Source organism: Chelonia mydas, chromosome 1 (genome assembly GCF_015237465.2).
Source record: "Chelonia mydas isolate rCheMyd1 chromosome 1, rCheMyd1.pri.v2, whole genome shotgun sequence".
Lineage (NCBI taxonomy): Eukaryota > Metazoa > Chordata > Testudines > Cheloniidae > Chelonia > Chelonia mydas.
The window spans coordinates 328,976,555-329,002,139 of NC_057849.1; the positions used below are offsets into that span (position 1 = coordinate 328,976,555).

Below are 25,585 nucleotides of genomic sequence, written 5' to 3' on the forward strand. Positions count from 1 at the left end.
CAGGTGCACTCTCATTGATGATATTGCCAAGCCCTGCTGTTTTAAGGACAGGAGGTAGTCCAAGATGATAGGTACTGACGCCTGTAGCAGGGCCGTAGGACTCTCAGAGCACCAGCAGGAAAAACGCTTCCACTTGGCTAAGTATGTGGACCTGGTAGAGGGCTTCCTGCTACCCAAAAGGACTCGCTGTACCAAGTGAGAGCAGCACAGCTCAGATTGAGTTAGCCATGCAGCGTCCACGCTGTGAGGTGGAGAGATTGCAGGTCGGGATGACAGAGTCGCCCGTGATCCTGAGTGATCAGGTGTGGCCACAGCGCGAGTGGAATTGGAGCGTCCACCGACAGCTCTAGGAGAGTGGTATACCAGTGCTGTCTGGGCCACGCCAGGGCGACCAAAATCAGAAAGGCTCTGTCCCTGTGCAGCTTGAGCAGGACCCTGTGGACTAGCGGGAATGGAGGGAAGACGTAGCACAGGTGATCCTTCCACTGCACGAGGAAGGCGTCTGACAGGGAACCCGGAGAGCGTCCTTGTAGAGAACAGAACACTTGGCATTTCTGATTCTCGCGAGAGGCGAATAAGTCTATCGGGGAAAGCCCCACTTCAGGAAGACAGAGTGGATGATGTCCAGGCAAACCGATCACTCGTGAGTCTGAAATGATCTGCTGAGGTGGTCCGCTAAGGTGTTCTGGACTCCTGGGAGAAATGACACCACCAGATGGATCGAGAGGACTATACAGAATTCCCACAGATGAGTGGCCTCCTGACAGAGGGGGGATGACCGGGCTCCCCCTTGCTTGTTGATGTAAAACATGGCCATTGTGTTGTCTGTGAGGACTGCAACACAATGGCCTTGAATGCGCTCTCGGAATGCCTGACACGCCAGGTGCACAGCTCTGAGTTCCCGTACGTTGATGTGCAGGGATAACTCTCCTGCCAACCATAGCCCCTGTGTACGGAGGACCCCAAGATGGGCTCCCCATCCCAGGGACGATGCATCTGTGACTAGGGACACAGAGGGCTGCAGGGCATGAAATGGCACCCCTTCGCACACTGATTTGGGGTCCAGCCACCAGTCTAGAGAGGCTAATATCCCTGGCGGGACGATAACCACTGTGCTCAAGCTGTCCCAACCCGGGCGGTATACTGTTGATAGCCAGGCTTGGAGTGGACGTAGCCGCAGCCTGGCATGCGTGGTCACATATGTGCAAGAGGCCATATGTCCCAGGAGGCATAGGCATGTTTTCACGGTCGAGGTTGGGAAGTTTTGCAGGCTGTGGATGATGTTCACCAGGGATTGGAAGCGTGCTTCCAGCAGAAGTGCTTGGGCTAGGCCTGAGTCTAAGACTGCTCCTATGAATTCTATCCTCTGGGTTGGTACCAGAGTAGATTTCGTGACATTGAGCAGGAGGCCCAGTCGATTGAACATGTTCATGGTGAGCTGGACATGAGACTGCACCTGATTCCTGGAGCGGCCTCGAATAAGCCAGTCTTCAAGGTATGGGAACACTTGGATCCGTTGTCGACGAAGGCAGGCAGCCACAACAGCCATGCACTTGGCAAATGTCCTGGGGGCCACAGATAGGCCAAAAGGAAGGACGGTGAATTGGAAGTGCTGTTGATTGACCACAAAGCGAAGGAAGCGTCTGTGCGCTGGATAGATCGCAATGTGGAAGTACGCGTCCTTCATGTCGAGGGCGGCGTACCAGTCTCCAGGATCTAAGGAAGGAATAATGGTCCCTAGAGAGACCATGCGGAACTTCAACTTTACCATGAATTTGTTGAGTCCGCATAGGTCCAGGATGAGCCGAAGTCCACCCTCGGCCTTGGGGATTAGGAAGTAGCAGGAGTAAAAACCCCTGCCCCTTGACTCTCTTGGAACCTCCTCTATCACCTCCCACAGCTAGGAATGATTGGACCTCCTGTAGAAGGAGGTGCTCGTGAGAAGGGTCCATGAGGAGGGACGGGGTAGGAGGGTGGCGGCGGGGGGGAAGCAAATTGAAGGGAGTAACCCCTTTCCACCGTGTGAAGGACCCAACGGTCTGATGTTATGTGATACCACGCACGGAGGAAATGGGAAAGACAATCTTGGAAAGGTGGGGAAGGATCCTGAATGGATACTGGTGCTCCATCCTGAGGCGCACCTTCAAAAGTTCTGCTTAGGCCCAGCCGATGACATGGGAGGGCCCTGGCCGTGGCTGGCTTGGTGGCCAGTTTGTCTTCTTCTACCGCCTCAGCCCCATCTTCTAAAGAAGTCCTGTCTTGGCTGAGGGGGAGGGTAGGACCTCTGAGGCTGCGGTCTGAAGGCCTTCTCTGCGTTACTGGGGTATGCATTCCCAAAGAGCGCATAATAGTTCTCGAGTCCTTCAGACTCTGCAGCCTTGAGTCTGTTTTGTCTGAGAATAGGCCCTGGACATCAAAGGGTATGTCCTGGAGGGTCTGCTGCAACTCTGGCAGTAAGCCAGAGACCTGCAGCCATGAGATACAGTGCATGGCTATGCCTGAGGCCAGGGTCCTAGCTGCCAAGTCCGCTGCGTTCAGAGAGGCTTGCAGGGAGGTTCTGGCCACCTTCTTGCCCTCCTCCACTAAAGCCCCAAATTCCTCTCTGGACTCCTGTGGAACCAGCTCTTTGAATTTCTCCATAGAGTGCCACAAATTATAACCGTATCTGCTCAGGAGTGCCTGCTGGTTGGCCACCCTGAGCTGCAAGCCTCCGGCCGACTACATCTTGCGCCCAAACAAGTCTAGGCGTCTAGCGTCCTTTGATTTGGGTGCCAGGGCCTGCTGACCGTGCCGTTCCTTCTCGTTGACCAAAGCCACAACAAGGGAACACGGTTGGGGGTGTGTGTAGAGGTACTCGTACTCCTTTGAGGGGACAAAGTACTTCCTTTCCACCCCCTTGGCCATAGGTGGAATAGAGGCTGGCGACTGCCAGGTTGTCTTGGCATTGGGCATTGGCCTGTATAGTCCGTATGATTGGGAGGGCCACCCTGGACTGTGTCTCTGCAGACAGAATGTTGACCACAAGGTCCTCTACCTCCACCACCTCCTCTTCCTGGAGGTTCATATTGCATGCCGCCCTGCGGAGCAGCTCCTGGTGGGCGCCGCAGAGGTCCATAGGAGGAGGGCCCGAAACCATAATTCCTGCCACTGCCTCATCAGGCGAGGACGAAGAAGATATCCCCGGGACAAAGGGATCCTGCATGGGGTCCTCATGTGGAGGCACCTGTTGCCCAAGGTCCACCACACTCGTGGGCCTGTGTTGGTGCTGGAGCAGTCCCCTCAGAACCCCCTGGTGGGGGCGAGACACAGTGGCCTCTGGTACTCGGGGCTCCGAAGGGGTGGAACGGGAAGCCCCCTAAGGAACCCATTGGGTCTGATGGTATGCCCAGGGGGTCCAAAAAAACCACTGTGGAGGTCCTTGGCCCGGGTCCTGACCTTCGTCTAGCCACTGTCCCGCACCGTCCTCGCCCTAGTCCTGGGCGTGGTGGCCACCTCATGAGCGTGACGACATGGAGGCGGAGCAAGATGACCAAGGCGGTGCCGAACTTATCGGTGCAGAGTCCCCTGGTGCTGTACGGTGCCGTGGTGCTGGGGACCGGTGGCGAGATGTAGAACGGTACCGAGATGTCAATCGGTGCCTGCGGTCGTATCGGTACCGGGAGCCTGATCTGGATCTCGACGGTGACCTTCGACGAGACCGGCACCGGGATCGGCTCCAGGTCGAGCACTGCTCTGACCAGTACCAGGAGTAGTGCCAAGAGTCTGATCGGTACCAGCCGTACCAAGATTCAGATCTTCGCGAGCCGGAGCGGCGTCACAAGTACGACCGGCGCCGAGAATGGGATCGGTGCCGGGACTGCAAGCGACGCTGTGAAAGGTGCCGGGACCAAGATTGGGACCGGGACCGGTGCTGCCCTGCTTCACTCGGTGAAGGCGGTCGTATCAGGGATGGTTTTCTCTTCGACAGCACCACCCACACTGGAGGTGCCGCTGGCTGCAGGGGAGTTGGGTCTGTGAGCGCGATCAAGTCCCGCGCTGCAGAGAAGGTCTCCGGCGTGGAGGGCAGCCTTAGCTCGACCGCGGTGTGCACCGGGGAGCTAACATGCACCGGACTCGACAGCCCTTGCGGCACCGGAGTTGACAGTGCAGGAGCCGTTACTTGTCCTGTGCGCTCCAGCAATGGACGCGGCTCCGGCTGTGGTGTGGGAAGTGTCGGTGGCTGTCGAACTGACAAAGAAGAAGCAGTCGGCACCTGCTTGGGCTGTTTCTTCTTCTGGCCCGGAGACAGGGACCAGCGCTGCTGTGGTGGAGGTGCCGGTGGGGCCTGACGCCGCGAGTCTTTAGCAGAGTCTGAACGCGGTGCCGGACCAGTCAGTGCCGCAGGGGCACTCCGCACCAAAGACGACGCCAAGTCCCGGTGCACGGAGGAAGGGACCGAGCTAAGTGCCGCCCCATAAGGAGCTGCTTGAGTCTAAAGTCCCGCTCCTTTTTGGTCCTCGGCTTGAAGGCTTTGCAAATGCGGCACTTGTCCGCTTGGTGGGATTCCCCCAGACACCTTAGGCAAGAGTCGTGGGGGTCTCCCGTTGGCATCGGCTTCAGGCAAGCCAAGCAGGGTTTGAAGCCTGGAGGCCCCGGCATGGGCCCTGCGGTACCGGGACCCCACTCCACCCTACTAAGTACACTAATCTAACTACACTATCTATTAACAACTACTAACAACTATTAACAGGTACTAAGAGAGAAAGCTAGGGAGAGTGGAGATCAGCTACGCTGCGCTCCACAGTTCCAACGACCGACCGTCATGGGCGGTAAGAAGGAACTGAGGGGGCGCTGGCTCGGCTGGGGCATATATCCGGTGCCATGAAGGCGCCACTCCGGGGGGCACCTCAGCCGACCCACCGAGTGTTGCTGGGGTAAAAATCTTCTGACGATCATGCACCTAATCGGAATCGATATGAGCAAGCACTCGAAGAAGAACGCAGTTCTACAGAGGTTTCAGTCAACAGGTAACGCTCTTTAGGCTGCTGAGCTAGAACTCATTACTGCTGTAAAATTGGTGGGCTTGCTGATGGAATTTGTGGCAGACCTACAGGAACAATTTGACAGCTGTGAAACAGCAGCTAAAAGAATACAAATGTGAATTTCTCAATAATGTAAGAGTAAAAAGGGCTAAAGCATAAAAAGACCTCAGTGAAGCTGAGGAGCTGAACTACATGTTGGCAGGGCAAGATAAATTTTAAATGGAGGTTTTCAATATTATGATTGAAAAACTTGTCACAAAGCTGCAACATAGGGCTGATCTACACTACCACTTAGGTCGTTGTAATTTATGTCACTCATGGGTGTGAATAAGATACCTTCTGTGCAATGTAAGTTACCACAACTTAAACATTGTCCACACCACGCTGTCAGTGGGTGATGCTCTCCTGCCGACATAGCTTCGGCCTCTCATGGAGGTAGAATTATTATATCGATGGAAGAGCGCTCGCCTGTCGACCTAGCATGTCTTCACCAGACACACTACAGCAGCGCAGCTGCATTGGTATAACTGCGGCACAGTAGCGTAGACTTGCCCATAGTTATGAAATATATAATGAAGTGTGTGCCCACTTTGGATTTTTTTACTAATTTTAGTGGGCTATCTGCACGCAAGATACGTGCTTCTGCTGCTAAGAGAACTGCAGATGAATTGGTCCAAGTTACACTATATGTAAGAGATAAGAACAACAAATCTCCAAATAACTTGCTTCAGCTTTTATGACAAAAGATTGTACAGTCTGCATTTCCCAAAGTAGATATTGCATTATGAATTTTTTAGACACTGCCAGTAACTAGTGCTGGAGGCGAATGCTCATTTACAAAATTGGCCCTAATCAAACATTGATTCAGGTCAAGTATGGATCAGCTAAGATTGAATAATTTGACATCAATGTCAATTGAGTGTGATTTGTTTCACCAGCTGGATTTCAGTGACCTCATTGAAGACTTTTCAGCCACAAAGAGTAGGAAGAAAATTATTTAACAGCTATTCTAAGGTAATAATTAGGGCTGTTGATTAATCGCAGTTAACTCACACGATTAACTCAAAAAATTAATCGCAATTAATCACAGTTTTAATCGCAATGTTAAACAGTATCTCTCTGTGATTGAAATGGAAAGTGCCAAAATGCTGTAGGAAAGGCTGGAGAGGTAATTCCACACCATCTAAAAACAGCAAGCGTATGGTGGGGAAAATCTGTTTGCAGGGGAAAATCCCTCTCTGCAGGTTTTTATTCATTTGCTATACTGTCCATGACCATTGCATTATTGTAAAGGTACAACAAGAAATCCATAGATACTCATTTTTAGTTTTCACAAAATAGGCCTGATGCTTAAAACTAATATATAAGAAAATATCTTCAGCCTAATGCATATTAGTCAGTGATAAACTGGATTCACTAAGTATGTCTGCTGCACTATGCTCTACCTGTGAAACAGATTATATAGTTTGTGATTTACATGGGAACTTGGGCAGAGGTGAAAGCTCTGTTAGAGCACTGATAACAGATCATCTATCTGGCCCCTACCAAGGCAGTTAAACCTTGGATGAAATGTATTCACCAGAGCAAGTTTCACAGCAGCGCACAGGGGAGAAAGTGAGGACAGGAAAAGAGAGGATGAATAACTGCCAAAAGTAAAGGTGGCTTGGTTCTTTTGTGAGCCAAAGCAAGCTCTGCACTCATTTATTTAATTTTTAATGACTGTCTCCTATTGGTGCCTTGGTAATCTCTCTTGAAGCCTATTTGTTCCATTTGCTGTGCCTCAATGAATCAGGGTGACTTTTAGCAGCACCTTCTGTTTAAATTTGTAAATTGCTTTGACATCCTTGGCTGAAAGAAGTGGTGAAAGAGTGTTACAGGGTTTTCCCATGCCTTTTTGCAACTGCTATCATCCCAGATAAGAGGGTAGATGTGTAAATAACAACACTTTACACTTAATATGGCTTCTTTCAGCCAAGGATGTCAAAGCAATTGACAAGTTTAAGCCATGTGAGATATTACACCTATTTTACAAATGAATAAACGAAACCACTCATGCTATGTTTCTACACTTAAACTGGGGCCCAGGGTGGGGGTTGAGGGTGAGAGCGTTCACCCATCACTAATTCACGTCCCCAAGAGGCAGTAGCTAATTCTTCCACTGACCTAGTGCAGTCTACATTGGGGATTGGATCCGTTTAACTATGTTGCTCAGGGGCATGGGTTAACCTAACTTTTTAGTATAGACTTGGCCTAAGGCAATAATTTTGAGTCAGTCTTAACAGCTAGTTTGTAGAGCTGAGAATGGAACACCAAGGAAATTTCTGACAATCAATCTAAGGTACTTCAATAGCCTCCATTATCATAGTATCTGAACACCACCCAATTTTTAAACGTATTTAACCTCAGAATGCCCCCTGTGAAGTAGGGAAGTTCTGAGAGCTAGTCTACACTTGAAACACTACAGCTGCAGCACTACAGCTACGGCACTTCAGTGTAGACATTCACTACAGTGATGGGAGAGGTTCTTCCATCGGTGTAGTTAATCCACCCCCTGAGAGGCGGTAGCTAGGTTCACAGAAGAATTCTTCCATCAACCTAGTGCTGTATACACCAGCAGTTTGGTCGGCTTAGCTGTCTTGCTCAGGGTGTGTGGATGTTTCACATGGCTGAGCAACATAGCTGGGTTGACTTAATTTTTCAGTGTAAGTCTGGCCTGAGTAACTTTCCCACTGTCACACACAGGAAGCCTGAGGCACAGCAAGGAAATGAACCCAGGTCTCGCAAGTTCCAGGGTAGCACCCTAACCACTGGACCATCCCAACTCCCAGGTCCCTGCTCCAATCTGTAGACTACACTGCTTCATCTGTACAAGCAGGATGGGGTCAATGGTGCACAATAGTGTAGAGGTATTGAGTATATTTGGTCAAATTCCAGTAGTGGCTTAGCTGGCTGTACATCCGGCTGTATGCTACTGAATGGGGCTTGCTGTTGCTTAGTATTCTACCTAAAGCCATAGGACTGATTAACACCCAAATGGACATTCCTGTGGTAGAGCTGGGAAGAGTGTGAGAAGTTGGATAAGCATGAAGTCATATTGATCTAAAAAGAGCCCACTCTCGCTCCCACTGAGCTCAATGGAAGTTTTTGTCTCTGAAAGCAATGGTGGTAGGCCTAAAATTCAAAGGGTCCTCGTAAAATTTTCATGGCTTTCAGTGGCTGTAAAATGAAGACCAGAGATACTACAGGTCCCGCAGTCAGTGATTCCTTCAGTAAGCATGGTAAGCAGGAGGAAGATACAGCCATCCTGGAGCTGCAAATGTTTGATAATTCCTTATACTGCTCTATATTCATAAATGTTACCAATAAATACATTGATATTTGACTTGCCACTTAACTACATAGTTTTGATAGCAATTAACTAAGCAAGCTGCCCCTCTGAAAATCCCAACCCAAAATCATACTGGAAATTTATTGTAAAACCAGGAATCAAACCTAGATTTCCCAAATTCTAGTCTTGTCTCTATATACGGGAAAACTTTGTGGGTGAAATCCTGGCCCTACTGAAATCAGTGGCAAAAGTCCCACTGATTTCAATAAGGCCAGGATTTCACCCATTGCAAGTAATATCTTGATGTAAGTAATTTGCTTATAATTGCACTCAGCAGTGTTACAGCAATATCCCAACTTCAGGGACTGTCAGTTCAGTTCACTGGTGTTCATCCCCACCCCTAAAATAGATATACATCACTACAAGGTGTTGGTCTTCAAAAGCAAAACAGAGAGGTGTTCAAATTAGGACTTAAACAGTCTTGTACAAGTGGTGTTCAATCAACAATTCTGAAGCAAAGGTCAGCACTTGCCATGCCATCTTCCCAACTCCTACTTTCCCCTTACTGCACTCTGTAGTTTTCTCTATTCATACAGAGAAATCCGTATCAAATGAGTAGAACAAAGAGTTACAGGCCTGACTATATCTCCAGTGAAAGCAACTGCAAAACTCTGAGATGCCAACAGAAACAGGTTGTTATCCCATGTTGTTGTAATGCAGTTACAACCAATGTTCACTCTAATTTTTGACAGGCTGGGTGCGCAAAAAAAATTTTCTGTGCAAATTTTTGGCAGGCCGCGCGTGCAAAAATTTTCTTCTGTGCAACTTGTGTTTCTGTGCAAATTTTTGTGTGTGCAGTGTTTCGCTATGTGCACAGGGTTTAGGATCTGTGTGTACTTGCACACGTGCACAGCTTAGAGGGAACAGTGGTTACAATGACAAGTATGGAACCTCCTCTGAATATGGTAACAACTAATCTCTGTCATCCAAATCACAATGCCTCGTGACACCAGACCTTACAGACTTAAGAGCCATATCCTAATAAAAACAAAACCTCTGGGACAAAGTGCATATGAGAATCTAAGCCCTGGTCTACACTACAGAGTTAGGTCGATGTAAGGTAGCTTACATCGACCTAACTCTGTAAGTGTCTACATTAAAATGCAGCTCCGACCGATGTAACTCACCCACTACACTGATTTAATAACTGTGAGAGGTGTAGCACTTAAGTCGATGTAGTTTGGTCAATGCAGTGTCAGTGTACATCCACTGTTGCTGTCTTTCAGAAGCCATCCCAAAATGCCCCACTCTGACAATTAATTTGGTGCAAACGCTCCTGGTGAGAACACGCACCACCGACACAAACAAAGAGTGTAGTGTGGACTTGCAAAAGCAATTGAATCACTGCTGTGACTGTAAGTTGACATAACTTAGGTAGACTTAATTTTGTAGTGTAGATTTGCCCAAAGTCTGCAGAAACTTGCCATCATTTTGCAAACTAAATAGTCACACACCTCAGCAAAATACCTCGACCAAGCCATAGGACTACAGTCATCAATATAATGTGTGACTAACTTGGAAAACAAACTCCAAACAGGTTTCAGAGTAACAGCCGTGTTAGTCTGTATTCGTAAAAAGAAAAGGAGTACTTGTGGCACCTTAGAGACTAACCAGTTTATTTGAGCATGAGCTTTCGTGAGCTACAGCTCACTTCTATGCATCCGATGAAGTGAGCTGTAGCTCACGAAAGCTCATGCTCAAATAAACTGGTTAGTCTCTAAGGTGCCACAAAAACTCCAAACAAACTTTCACCACAGGCTTCATATCTGCTTTCTCCAAGTTACTTTATAGTTGTGTTTATGCCAGCTGAAACACAAGAAGAATGAGGAGTACTTGTGGCACCTTAGACACAAGATATGCTGAGACATGATGTCTTCAAACAAACCCTTCGGCATTCCCTTTGGATCCTGCAACATACCCAGTCATCATTGTGGGACACCAATGTATGCCAATTGGCTCACTATCCCATAACAGTTCTAATTTACACAATATTTCCATATCATTACAAAATGCTTGGCACACTCTATGAGCAGGTTTGCAAGCATGTATACACACTATCAGTTATTACTTTCAAATCCTCATTAGGCTTCAGACATGCTTTCAGGTAAATATCTGTCATTAACCAGGTATATGCTACACTTCTAAGAGCACAGAGGCTTGATCTGACAGCTTACATGTTATCCCACAGTATGTACCCTCCAGCAGTGAGCAAAAAGCCCAGTGTTTCTTTTGTAAAGTTATTTGCTGCATTTTTGTAACATTGAAAAGAGCCATTCCAATGTAGTTGAAAGGAGCTCTTCCAGTGTTAGAAAAGTAAAGGGCACATGTTTAAACAGCACAATAATAAAATAATTCAAAATAATAAATCACAGGTATAGCTCCTTGCACCCATAGACCTCGGAACACTCTATAAAGTAATCTAAGAAGCATGTTCAGTGAGGTCTGCCTTTCATATGATATAGAGGCATGGGGGGCACGGAGAAATGTTGCTCTTATGGCTCTTTCTGTAGTTGAGTTTTAGCCAAAAAGCACAACAAAAAAGTACCTTTATAGTACCATATGGAATCCTTCACAAGAACCCATGGTACTTTGTGAGGACCATTAATTGGGCTTTGCCAAAATAAAAATTCTGTTCAACAACTTTACTTATGTTACTATTTGGATTTTTAAAATATTGAAAAATGGATGGGTCATTCTGAGACAATCACCCTTGTGCCTTAGGCTCAGATCCTGCAAACACATGCTTTCCTTTAAGTCAATAGAACAGCTCACATGACTAAAATTAAGCATGTGACTTAGTCGTTGTAGGATCAGGGTCTCAGCCTGATCTGTAAGGCCACCAACAGATCAGGAACCCACTACATCAGTGACAGCATTTCCATTTACAACCCACCAAGACAGTTGTGCTTCACTGGGACTCTGCACTTTGTAAATCCCAGGACTAGTTAGTGCCTTGCATGATCAGACTCTAAATCAGTAAGCTAGGTTTATATTCAGGGAAGGATAGATGCAAGGGAACCTGTTGGCTGCTCCTCCTTTCATGGAAACTCACAGGAATGTTGCCATTGCCATTAATGACGGCAGAATGAGACCTCAGCACTATTTCTAGATTAAATGTTTGACATATCACATGGCTAAACTGTAAAAAGGTAAGCTCTGTACTCAAAGCCACTTTTAGAGAAACAATCACCCTTTTCTGCAATTGTTTATTTGTTATTCTCAACAACATAAACCATTTTAACTCACAAGAATGCAAGTATTTAAGAAATGCAATACAAAGTTGTCAGGGTGTAGCATTGTTCCAGTACAACTGCAAACATTCATTTACTGGGAACCACTTTTTAAAAAATTGTACTTTGGAATGAGTAAAACACTCTCCGCATTCCAAGGTGTCACTGTGCAAAATAATAGACTAATCAACAGGTTGATGCAACCTATCACCCTGTGATGGGGTGTTCACCCCACACCACCACTGCAGGGGTTATGTAGGACAAGAGTGGTAGGAAGAGGTGGAGGTCTGCAGACACTCTCTGGGCATAGTGAGGAGAGAAGGAAAAAAACCCTGTGGAAGGCTGGCAGAAGCCCTGGGATCCTAAGCCCGAAGGAAGGGGTTCACACAAGTAGGTGGTGGAGAAGAACGCCTGAAGAGGGCAAAGTAGGAAGAAGCTCATGGAAATGGTAGACTTTGGTTGCTGATTTTAGGATCTCTGGAGTAGCAGGTGGGTCTCAGGTCCCCTACCGGCCACTGGGGAAGTGCTATTGACTTGAATCAGAAGACTGCCAGAGACCGCAGATAGACAGTTTGTCCAGTGGAACTTTGATGCCCAAGAAGTGAAGGACTGGCCAAGGGGGCCAAGCCAGGAAGAAGGAGAACCCAGAGTCCAGGGATACCATGGGGTGAGCAACCGAAGGAGGGAGTGCCAGCTCATCCCTCCAACCATGAGCGAGCCTGTTACACACCCTCTTTACGTATGTAGTGTTTCCTGAAAGTGGGTGCTCTCTCAGACTTCTGTGTAACCTGAAAATATGAAGAAGGACTTTGTAAGGCCTGAGATGAGGAAGCAGAGAAAGAGAAGACAGTGACAGACTGAACAACACACACACACACACATACACACAACATCTCTGCAACAAGGACTTTTAATAGGAATGAGAGCCCTAAAAGGCAAGCAAATTGCTTACCAGCTTACATCCCTCTGTGCTCAGAGAGAACAGATAGTTCCAAACTTTGCATCATAACATTCTCAATCAGCTGAGCTGAATCATTTAATACACAAATGAGCAAGCTTATTTTCTTTTACTCTTGCTTATGCCACACACACACCCACAGTAAAATACTTGGCTTAGTCACAAATAGGAGTTGCAGGAGTTCTTGGCAACACTCACTAGCCTTTAGCTTTCCAGCTGCAAAATGACGATTTATCTTCAAGATAAGTACAGCATGGCCAGAAAGAGTACTGATATTAAATTTTGGTAACACTGTGTTGAGGACTAATAGCTGGGAAAAAACCTCAATTTATTGATACTGAAGTTTTGAGGATAACACTATTCTGCATTCATTTTAAATCATTCTCTTCAGCGAAGGTCAGCAAGATCAGAGCAAGAAATGGTGAGATTTTCTGTGGCATTTATTGCATGTCAACAAGTAAAATATGTTTACAGCTGCTCTCACTTTTTTATCAAGCCTATTAAACAAATCATTTGTATGTTACAAGCTACAGGCTATATCTCCCCCCCCCCCACCATAAAACAAATTTAGCACCTGTAAGAAGCTCATTGTTCAACTTCCTAGGGAAGCTTAAATTCCTACACAGTTTGAAGTCAACAGCCCTTTAAATAAAAATAAACACAAAGGAGGTAAGTATAGAGTAGGTACATACAGAATCCTGAGTCTTCCGACACTTATATGACTTTCTTCCAAACATTAATTCTTTGGCTTAGAGAATTGTTTTATTAGCAGCTTGCCAAAAAAATCATTAGCATACCAGAGAGTTCCAATTAAGCCCCTCCTAAATCTATTAGCAAATATTCTATTTGAGGATAAAGAAACAGAGACAAAGGATGAGACTCAGATGCTTCACTGAAGGAGTATACTGCCTGAAAACTGAAACATTTCAGTGCTGATGAAATTGAAATGTCAGCAACTTAATTTCATAAGCATCATATACTGTATACTATTTTTCTTAACAGCAGCAGCCAGATCAGACTCCAAAGTGAACCATATATTGCCCTGCTCAGGATACTGGCATATAATCAACATATTATTACAGTTGAGTGAATAAGTCCCATCAAATAGTTCATTTCATTACATTTTCCCTGTTGTCTGCTGACAGATCAGGATTTTCTTGAATATATCAGTTTTCTGATCTTGTATTTACTCCATGGTTTGCTGTTAAATACTCAATCCAATAATTCAAACTATGCTGAGTTACAACTGGTCACATAAATCATATGATATTGTTTCCAGTGCCCTGATTGAAAGTGTGTAACTCATAATTAGGTTTCTGGTATGAATGTTAACATAAAATAAACTTACAATGTGAGTTAAAACCTGTAATACCATAAGGTGCCTATGAAAAATAGGGTTTTTTGCACTTAGAAAACTCCAGAGTTTCCATCGAGTTGAATGGTTAATAGGCTGATTCAGGCTTTATCTCATATGTCTTCTTACCAGTTGTCTTCCAGAAGCATTTGAAAGTAGTTTCCCAACTAACACGTGCAGCCTGTGATAACTATCTTGAATATTCTTCTTTATATTGGAGATCCAAGTGTCACCATGAAATCTATCCATACCCAATGGTGGTCCCATGTGTTAATCATGCAGTTCTTTAGAGATAAATAATAAAGCCACTTTAGTAACTCAAAAGAGGGTTTTTTAATCATATAGCATGATGTAAGGTTTTGTTTCATACTGACAGTCTTCCCGGATAGGTTTAAAACATATGGAAAACAAGCAGGCGACATTCCGACATACTGACTGACATTTCAGTTTGAAAAACAGCTCCACTGCACTCAAGACCTAATCCAAAATCCATTAATGTCAACACAAAGACTCCCATTGACTTTAAATGGTCTTTAGATCAGAGTCCTAACTGACTTAATAGGTAGCAAAGCATGTTGCATGTTGTATCTGTTCAGACAGGCAGCAAGGTGGATGAAGTATCTATTTTCACCTGAGCCTAATAAAGAGTAATTTAAGGATGAGTTAAAGTTTTCAGTCTATTTAGATTTCTCTTTTTAGCTGTATGACCCATGCAAACTTTACAGCTACTGGCTCCTATTCACAGTGAGTGCATCATACCAGCACTGGGAGAGGTTTGGCAGGAATTCGATGTTGTCATGTCTGAGGTTACAGACCACCTGCATATACTTGTACAGAAACCGTAAACAGATCTTTCAAATCTAATCATATTTGTGAGGACCTACAAATAGCCCATTCGTAAAAAAAAAAAAAAAATACAAATCTCTGGTAGATTGTAAAAGAAACAACAGGATGGGTGAAACATGTTGAGGTGATTTGCTCACTCGGTGTAGTGAGGTTAACCATAGTGCCAGATGCCCCACTGATATGGTGTACTTTAAATGACTTCTGAAAAGATCTACTGGCAAAGGATCTTAGGGCAGAAGGATTCCTGAAGTGCACAAAGAGAGAACTTCCTTCATGGCAAGTATTTTTGTTCAGATTTTTGATGATGATAACAAAGATCATCAAAGATTTTCCTGAAAAGTTTCAGAGTAGCAGCCGTGTTAGTCTGTATTCGCAAAAAGAAAAGGAGTACTTGTGGCACCTTAGAGACTAACCAATTTATTTGAGCATAAGCGATGAAGTGAGCTGTAGCTCACGAAAGCTTATGCTCAAATAAATTGGTTAGTCGCTAAGGTGCCACAAGTACTCCTTTTCTTTTTCCTGAAAAGCAATCATCTGGTGGTAGGTATATTTCTGTGCTACTTTTTTCTGTAAGGGCAAATTCACTGTGAGTACAACAGAGCTGCTGGACAGAGAGATCCATCATGGTGAAATCTAATCACGTTATAGCTTCATTTTAACTACAGAAGATCCTGAGGGGAAAAAAATTCAATTATGTAAGCCCACAGCTGACTTGGTTAACAAGGTGAACTGCTCATAACTTTCCTCCTCCACAGTGAGAATTTGTAACACCGAGGCAGATTGAAACAAGGGAGAGAGAGAGAGGAGAAAGGCATTTTCCAGAGTTAAATGCCAAAGCCATGGACACGATAGGCTGCTAACATTTCTGTTATTGAAATTCTGCATTAAATGAATTATTAATTTTCAGAAAATAGAATAATATTTTAATAAGTCGGTGTATATAGAAGATCTGCTCAGTTCCCAAAACTCAACATTTATGCTGGTAACTTAAATTTCCATTTCTTTAAAACAAACACAGATCCATTTACTTCATTTTACAGAAGCTTTGAACTGAAACCAAGCTCATAATGTAGTTAGTGGGTTTTTTTGCGGCATAATATATTCACCAGCTTTCTTCCTTAACTTTTTCTTTCATGTTGCCATCTTGAATCCTCAACTGGCTATTTAAGTGCAGAACACATTATCTAATAAACACAAAATTAAGAATAATGTATTCAAGTTGAATGGGTTTCAGCTGTTAAATAAAGATTTGCACCTTTTTCCTTAGAGGGTCTGTGTTTTTTAAAAAATGAATATTTTCTAATTAATGATGGCTGCACTTTGTGGTTTCATGATCTTTGACTGACTACATGAAGAAAACCAGGACACCAGATTTAATAATATTTAGTATTCCCATTGCACAGTTTTACAATATTTATTGACCCAAAAGTTTCTCAAAAGGTTTGAAACAGATGCGTGGCCCTGCACAGCATACTGGAAATCACATAAATAATATTAATCCTGCATGTATTAAACTAAAATACAGCTTTCATTTCCAGAGGAATAATAACTCACGCAATGTGTTTAAAAACGTTTACAACAACAGATGGTGGTGGCTCTTTGAAAGCAGCGAGATAACTGATTAGAAACTTCAGATGACACTCAGTTCTCTAAAACAAAATCAACAAGCCAACTGAAGTTACACTGAAAGCTGTCTGCTTCAAGACAAACACCAATACAGTGTAACCCTTCAGAATTTTGCTGCAACAAAACCCTCAAAAGCCTTTGTTAATAGGATGTAGTTATGAGAGGAACTGGTGGATTCTTTCCCAGAAATTCCAGCTCTGGTGAACAGGCCTTTTAGGCTCAGTTGGAAAAGCCTAAAAATCGCCATAGTTTCAGTGTAAGGAATCAGTTGTCTGATTAGTGGGAGACAGCAAAAAAAGAAGAGAAAAAAAGAAAAGAAAAAAGAAGTGAGTGTAAGACAAAAGAGCTCCTATCTGTATTTTTTCCCCCCTAGGTCGTTCCTGTATTGACACTGAGTTCTATCTCGCCTCAAGAATTTGGGTAAAGAGAAAGATAGAGAAAGACACAGATTGTTTCCACTAAACACTCATAATTCTGGTTATTAGTCTTTATTTGCAGCCACATTCCATCAAACTCAACCATAATATTGTTCTTAATTTCCCAAACACTCAGAAGTGCAGTGCCCTACATACACCATGTGTGGCGAAGAATCCAAGCTCAAAAAAGTCATGTATACCAATTCACTTTGTATCTGTGTCTCTGGACTATATCTATACATACCCCGAAAGAACCAGATCCTCATCCAGTTGTAGCTCAGATGTGACCCAGAGCCTGAATAGGTAACTCTCTCATTGAGCCCTCTGAGTAATTTCCATTTACTGTGATATTGGAGAATAGGCCTCAATAGCAGATTGTAAGCAAACTGAGTTGGTTAGGATTAAGGCTACGATTTTTTTATGGAGGTCATGGAAGTCACGAAATCCATGACGTCCAGCAACCGCCGTGAATTCAGCCCTGTTGGCCGGGAGCTGTAGGGTCCCCGTGGCCAAGGATGGCAGGGGACCTGGGAACTCCGATCGGCCACAGGCCGCGGGGATATCCCAAAGCTCCCAGCTGCCACGGGCGGTGGGGGCACCACAGAGCTCTGAGCTGCTGAGGGCAGCAGGGCCCCAGAGTTCCGAGGTGCGAAGGGCTCCCGGAGTCTTTCAAAGCTCCCGGCCGCCACGGATGGCGGGATAACCCAGAGCTCTGAGCCAGGAGACCCTGGAGCTCCAAGTCCGCGTAGGCAGTGGGGGCTCCCAGACCTCTCAGCAGCCCAACCTCTGCAGGCAGCATGGGGACCTTGCAGCTGGGCTCCCCATGTTGTCAGGGATATTTTTAGTAAAAGTCAGGGCCTGGTCATAGGCTTCCATGAATTTTTCTTTGTTGCCCGTGACCTGCCCGTGACTTTTACTAGAAATGTCTGTGACAAAATCTTAGCCTTAATTAGGATTCATGTGGCTCTACAATCATTTATTTGGAGTATTGAGATGACCACTGTGCATTCATAAAGCAATTGGCATACTTACCATCATGAATGTTCATTTATTTAAAAATTCTCTCCCAGAATTTTGCTCTTTATTATGCTGTATTCATTATTCGCAGCTAAAAAGTTGCATCCATCCAGTCAGGAATCAGAAACAATACCATGTGATTCAGGTGTTCAGTCGCACACATACAACACGAGTGGTCAACAGTGAACAGCAAAGAGCCAACAGGAGCAGTTTATGAGCAACCTATTCATCAAAACCATTGGGTGAATGCTTGCGAATCCATTCTCAGAAATCAGGATTGTTTTTTTTCAAGTGACAGGTTTCAGAGTAGCAGCCGTGTTAATCTGTATTCGCAAAAAGAAAAGGAGTACTCTTGTGGCACCTTAGAGACTAACCAATTTATTTGAGCAAAAGATTTCGTGAGCTGTAGCTCACGAAAGCTTATGCTCAAATAAATTGGTTAGTCTCTAAGGTGCCACAAGTCCTCCTTTTCGTTTTTTCAAGTGAATCTCTGATAAAAGAAGGCAATACATTCTTTCAGGCAGCAGCAGCAGTCATTTTGTCCCGTGTTTGTACAGAACCTAGCAAAACGGTGTCTGGGTCCATGACTGGGGCTCCTAGACAAGTCCTAGATAATTCAAATAAGAGCCACAACAACAACTAACAAGATTTGAAATGAACAGCTTGAATTGTCCTAGCTTAGTGCAGTGCTCAAGTGAACAGTTTGATCTCACTTCGTAAAAAAAAAAAACATTCAAAGCTGAGGTCACCTAGGAAGTTATAACTGAAAATTGTTGCAGTGGCGATGCTGCCTCAGTCTTAACTACAATGACAATGAACCAAATTTGTTAACAAATTACAACAGCCCTCAATGGTGATTACACAGATCGAAACCCCAGAAATTAATCACATATATTAAAATTCACATGCACATATGGGTGACATTCTTGTTTTCTGCCTCTCTGAGGAGGAGGATGCCTTCCGATGCACATATCCCTCCACAGATATGATTTATCCCTCCACAGATATGATTTATCAGAAGGGTAAAACCCACATATTGGATGAGTTCAGAGAAAAGCAAGAAAAAGATCTGGGGATTGAGAGCATGATTATGAGGAAAGATTGAAGGGGTAAATTTGTACAGCTTGGCTAAGGAGTGGCAAAGGAGCAACATAAATACAAATATCTGAGAGGAGTTAGGTCATATGAGTAGGTGCAGTAAGATGAAACTGAGAAGGAAATTTGGATGAACAACTGGCTGAATATCAGCAAAGTTTCCCAACAGAGATGCAATAGATTGTCAAACAGTTTCCCAAGGCAAGAGATGAAAGGTTCACCTCTTGGCACGTTTAATACCCAACCTGACAATCTGTAAATAATGTAAGGAGGAAACCTACATTTGCAGGGAAATGAACTAATGAGATAATATCTTTTTTCTCTGCTCAGCTCTAATTTCTGTGATTTCTTGAATTAGCTAATGAAAATAAGTGATGGGATGGATTCATGCACTGAACATAGTCAGATACAAAAACAATCCTTTTATTAATTATTATTATTATACCAAAGCCTCCCTTTAGCCTCCTTTGTTTACTTTGACTAATTTTTATTGGGTGGACTTCTGTACTTTTTCCCTCTTTCCCAGACACAAAAATGCACTACCACAAAGCATAGTTTAAAATGCATTGTAAATTGAATTTGTACACAGGTATCAAACATTTTCAAGAAAGCTTTTGATCCAGATCTTGTTAACATGGCTGTGCTAACTTTTAAATATAGACCTACTGTCCTCTGCAAAACCAGTCCTACTTCAACCTGTAATGTAAATAGTTTCTGTTTAACATACAGCTTCTATTGATTCCACCTGAATTATGTGTTTCCCAGAGAATGCTAACTGTGGGATATTGGGAAAGAATTTTAGCATCAGCCTATAAAGACTATTAGTTGAAACTTGGCTTCCATTAGCACCTCATTAGGCAGAGTCTATTGAATATAAAATGAGCTAATGATTTTTATATCATTTTAAATGTAGCTGTCAACCTGTAACATACTAATGTAGAAACATTATGTCTCTGTAATAGTGAACACAGCAGTAATATATTTGTAAATCAGCATGAGTCAATAGTTTGATGTAATAATGCACCCTAAGATGTTTATTGTTCATCATCAGACACTGACCTTTAGGCAAAACTGTAGCACTAAATAAACATGAAACCAAGAACATTTTTCTAAATCCTGGTATAAATCTCCTGATAACTGAAAAGTGAATGGATGGCTCAGGGAAATCATAATGGAAGAGGGAGCACACTGTCACTGGTTCAAATTGGTTCAGACAATTAGTAACCAAAAGCTGCAACCATCCGATGGTTGTTGAGTTAACTATAACTCTGATTCTGTTCCCGCTTAAGTCAGTAGTGAAACTCTCATTGACTTTAGTGGGAGCAAGAGCAGGTTCTGGGTAAGCTGAACTGGTAGCCCCAGTTTCTTGCAGACAGGTGTCCACCTTACTAAAAATCACCAATACAGTTTATGTTAGGCTTGACAAATTTATTGAGGGTTCAAGAATGTACTGCTACTGATGAACTGCCATGGAAGCTAATTAAGTGAGTAGGTGCTGATACACATGAGTAAGGGTTGCACAATCTGTCCCTAATTAGCATGGCGACTGTGTTATTCTCATCCACAAAGGTTACCCTACCGCATCAGGAACCTGATATTGTTGCTCAGGGATGTGAAAAGTTTGCACTGCCATTGGCCAGTCCTTGCCTGCTCTGTAGATAAAGGATCTCCTGCCTCACAGCTATTTCAAATGAGCCATTTTTGAAATTAAACTAGATAATAATAAGTTAATCTCCTTCCTTAATTTCTAGCTCATGGAAAATGTTTAGATGTTTTGAAGTAAAAATCTTTTTAAACAGATAAATTAAAAATGTTTGTTTGACTCTTGGGCATCTATCTCACTGTACTACCTATCATACAATCCTCCAAACAATCTATCATATAATCTTCCAAGTCCTGATTAGCCACTAACATATACAGTCACAAACAGGAGGAGTGTGAATAGCAAACTCAGTTCCACTAATCAGTGTCTGTTATAAATTTGTCTCTGCTCAGATGTTATGGCTATTCCATACTATAACTACCCCTATGAACTTTGTCGCCTATCTCAAAATGGCAACTTACTTCAAAGCATAGGTTGGCTTTGTAAAGAGGACAAGTTATAATTTAATTATAATTACCCTATTGCCTGTTTGGTACACAGAGCAACAGCCCTCTGGAACTACAAAATTGGGATGGCAGACCCTCCTGCTATTCATACTTGGTTAGTGAATAGAGCAAGGACATTTAGTCATTGTCTTGCTGTTGAATGCTACATTCTTTTGGCTGGGAGAATTACAATAGCTGTTCCCAGGATGCAAACAGGTATGCCACTTCTAACCTTTGACTTTGAATATGCACTCAGGAACCCAGCACAGTGTAACTGGTAAAGTCAGTTGCAGTACATATATGAGCCAAGTATAAGGTGGTGATAAGTGTGCTCATATCAGGGAGCAGAGTCAATATATTAGGGCCAAACCTTTGTCACAGTAAAGTCATTGGAATCAGTGACAGCTGGCTTCAGTGGGGTCAAAATTTGGCCCTGAGTGAGAAACTGGTATTTTATAATCTATTTAAAACATCACAGAATTATGATGTGTTATGACCAAATTATTAGCTCTCTGAAAATGAAAGCAGTAGGCAGGGAAATAAATGCACAGTGATTCTAACCAGTGGAAAAACAGTTTACCACACTAAGTGAGAGTAGAAACATTTAATACCTACAGAACCATCATGGGAAGCTTGCCAAAACTGGCAGCTAATCCAGTGCCCTGCATTAGCACAACAGTAGGACTATTTATCTCATTCACTGTGTCTTTTTCCTCGCCTCCACCCCATCACCACCAAGTAATATCTATAATACTTATAGTATTTCTAATTACACCTAACAAGAAACTGACACTCAAATATGTTGCTTCCAGAAGGGAGGGATTCCATAAAGCAGGATAAAGTCAACACTTATCAATAGTTGCTACTGTATTTTGAAAACCATATGTCAAAAAAATAAGGTTTCCTGTATAAAACTAGGATCAATTCATTTCATTCATTGATGCTAATCACTGGTTCAAATACAAAACAGCTCTTTAAGACAAATCTTTCTTCCACTAAAAAGTGTTCCAAATGGTCTATAAAAGCAAAACCCACTTCTATTAGCCCTCTAACAAGACATTCAGACCAATTATCCTATTCAGCTTTTCTTTTCTTTCTCCCATAACTGGTAATTCAGCTTGCTATATAAAAGACAATTAAATCCTGTTTAGTCTCATGCTAGTTTAGACTCTGTACAATGTGTACTTGTAGTCTGATGCGAATACATTTTTTAAAAATTGCTATTATAACATATTTCATACTGATGAAGCTTGTCTGTTTTAATAACTACAGTAATATTTCTGTAGTGTGTTTCTCTCTTCCTTCCCTCCTGCCTTCTCATCCTTGTTAGATCAGCAAAGGAGAGAGTCACTTTCTTTTAATCTTTGTACAATAGGTAATATAAAAACATTTCTTAGTGACAGATTATGGGCATATGATGCACACTCTGTCCTTTTAATTTCTTCTGCAACAACAATCTGCTGCATATTTTCTAGTTACGTCATCTGTTAATGTGTGTGCTGCTGCAGAGAACTACAATTGCATGGAACTGCACAAGCATTTATGTAAAAAAGGCTCAAGCTGAAATAAAGAAACCTGGGAATGAATTTAAACCTATGCAACCCTATTACCCAGGTGCAAATGAGGGCATACTTTGGCTCATAAGATTTTATTTGGAATTAAGGAGGAGGGATTCAAACTTCAGGTAAACTGCAATTAAAATAAAGAGTCAAGAGTTTTATATCCACCCACCTATTTCATAGCAAAATGACATTTATCTTTGGGCAATTCAGTCAAACTGAAAGCAGACTTATATTGGCAGTTAGTCATTTTAATTATAGTGTGATGACATTTGCTAGTTTAGAAGATGATTCATCAAGCTGCACAGGAATTCACCCACTATATACATAAGTTGGAGCCACAGCAAAATGTATAAAACAGGCATCTAACTGCTTAGGACTTACCTGGTGGAAGACAGCAGATCATAAACTATTCAGTGATCACATGATGTTATCTATTGCATTTCATCCTTGTTAAACAACAATCTTCACAGAACATGGAGAATAATGCCAGAGTGACTAGCTAGTTTAATGCACTCTCAGGTGTAAAAGGCTATTGTAGTAGCCGCTATGAATCAGTAGAAGTGCTTTAAAGTAAATATTGCTGTCTACAGCAAACTAAATTGCACCATTTATTAAGCACAGGAAAAATCATTCATAAATTTCTGAATAGGAATATTTCATTCTGTCAAGGGTCCAAATTCATCCATGGTGTAGTAATTCCACTGAAGCGGTGGAGTTACAGCAAGGTTGAATTTGTCACAAAAAACTAGCTGACATACTGACTTACCTTTATGTGACAGACGTAACCTTGGCAGCCTTGTATCTGTTGTATGACATCCGGTCGGTAACTCTAGTAACAAGCCATATAGTGCCAGGATTAAAAGGTCCTTAGTAGATGACATGCTGCCCAAGATCAAATTCTTGTGCTTCTTCACTTAGTTGTTCTGTTTTTAAAAGCTTCAAGTTCCACTCTTGACTTTTCCAATGCAGCTAAATCTTTTCCTGTTCAGTTTGTGGGGATCTCTATGGGAAATTCAGTTCTCATCAGAACAGCACACAGCCCCACATTGTCAGGCTGTGCAAACGTCATGTAAAAATATTCTCTCCCTGCAACAACTGTTTATAAACTGAGAGGACATTCCAAGGAGTTACTCTGCACTGTTGTGTCTTGAGCTCTCTTCAGTAACTCTGCCAGTGGATTCAGGAAGAAGCTGTATTTTCAGTCCCTCCTGCTCGGCAATTCATTCAGGAGGGGAAAAAAAAAAAAAAAAACACCTCCTCCTTGGTGCTCTTCAGAACACAGTCCCTTGCTCTGACTTGCCAAACAGCTAGTTTTAATTCACCTTTCACCTTTGCTAATTAAAAACAAGAAGTGCCATTCCCTCCTGGAGCTGTAGGATCCACCCAGCAGGGATGCCAGGCTGTCAGCATGCTGTATTTACTGGGAAAGTTCAGCAAAGGTTGAGGCAATATACAATACTTGCTGCTTCTATGAATGTTTCTGATCCATGTGCTGTGCACTGATCCTTCCAGTTGCTTAACGATCTCACATTCTCAGGCACCAGGATGGGGTCCAGGATTCCCTCTTCCTCTCCCTTTGGAAAAATATGTTTTAGAAAGTCATTTTAGTTGTTGTTCCCAGAACAATTAAAGAGCAGGATTCACCCTATCATTAACTGTTCAAATTTATCATAATTTAGACTCATTAAACAACATGTTAATGCACAGATCAGAATACAAATAAATATCAGTTTTGCATACTACCTTTTTATTTATTGTATTACCTCGCTTTTAAAGATACCTTGGTCAGTTCAGTTTCCCTTCAGATTATAATTTCTGTACCGTATAATCCCTCCATTATACTTACTTTACATATGATCTGTGGATCTGATCCCAAAGACATTTATATACATGAATAAAGCTGCTTTATGCAAATAAGTGTTGACAGGGTCAGACAGATATATTACATGTATAAACAAAGGGAATGTATTGTTTGGATGGTATGATAAAGCAATATCAGGTCTTCAAATGCCCATCAGCCACTTCTTAAACTGTAACTGAGAAAGCATAGAAAACTTTCACAATCTATAATTAGAAAATATACCTGTGTCAAAAACAAAGCTTTGATAACTAACAGGTGTCAGTTTACATCTGGAATACATTTATGATGGAGTGTGCCTAGAGTGTGCCTTAGAGCAGAACAGTGACCGCAGAATGCATGAGTTTACCATTTGCAAGATGGGTATTAGAATACCTACCTCACAGAAGTATTAGGAGGCTTAGTCAATGGGCTGTGTACTTTAACTAACAAGGTGTTGTATATGGCCTGATCCAATGACCACTGAGGTTAACAGAGAGACTCCAGTTAATTTCAATGGGCTTTGGCTGAGGTTCTGTACGTTTGTATTAACTGTATTTGCATATTTCATAATTAAAATAATATCCTTAACTGAGTTTAAAATACTAGATGACTCATTTTTCTCTCACGTATAAAGTTAAGCCTAAAATTGCTGAAACATTGCAAATTTGGGATGATCAAAACAGCATTTTTACTCCGAGGCTTTTGAGGATCCCTATATGGACAATGGAGCAGTCTTTAACTTAATGTATTTATGATACATGCCCATCCAAAGTTCTGGGTGCAAGTGTTCAATATAAAAAACAAATCCATATACTATGAGCCTCAAAACCTCAAAATTCTCTTGCCATACTCTGTTCTGTTCTTCAGATACTTATACCACACCCACCACAGTAGATGCTCAGCACCTCTGAAAAACTCAGGCCTTGGGAGTCCCAGGTAGTACAGCCAAAAGTTAATGCACCAAATTAGGTACACTGCTGAAAATTTTATGGCTACGCTTCTTTTTGCTTCCATTGCTTTAAACCTAAGTTGCTAGAAACTGTGGGCCAGATTCTGCATTATCCCCAAATGGAGGGAGATGCACATTTGTGCAAAGATAAGATGTGTACCTCAGCAAGTGGCAATTCCCCTGCCACCCAAAACT

At 42.9% G+C, this 25,585-nt stretch overlaps 1 protein-coding gene across 1 annotated transcript in view; it reads right to left on the reverse strand.

Annotated features, from left to right (window-relative positions):
- Window positions 1-24,419, reverse strand: part of SEMA3E (semaphorin 3E) — a 222,632-nt gene extending 198,213 nt beyond the window's left edge. The window contains exon 1 of the mRNA XM_037889249.2: window positions 23,368-24,419. Within this exon, the coding sequence (XP_037745177.1) occupies window positions 23,368-23,482 (115 nt within the window). The 5' untranslated portion in view covers window positions 23,483-24,419. The remainder of the gene's footprint in view (window positions 1-23,367) is intronic.
- Between the last annotated feature and the right edge of the window lie 1,166 nt (window positions 24,420-25,585).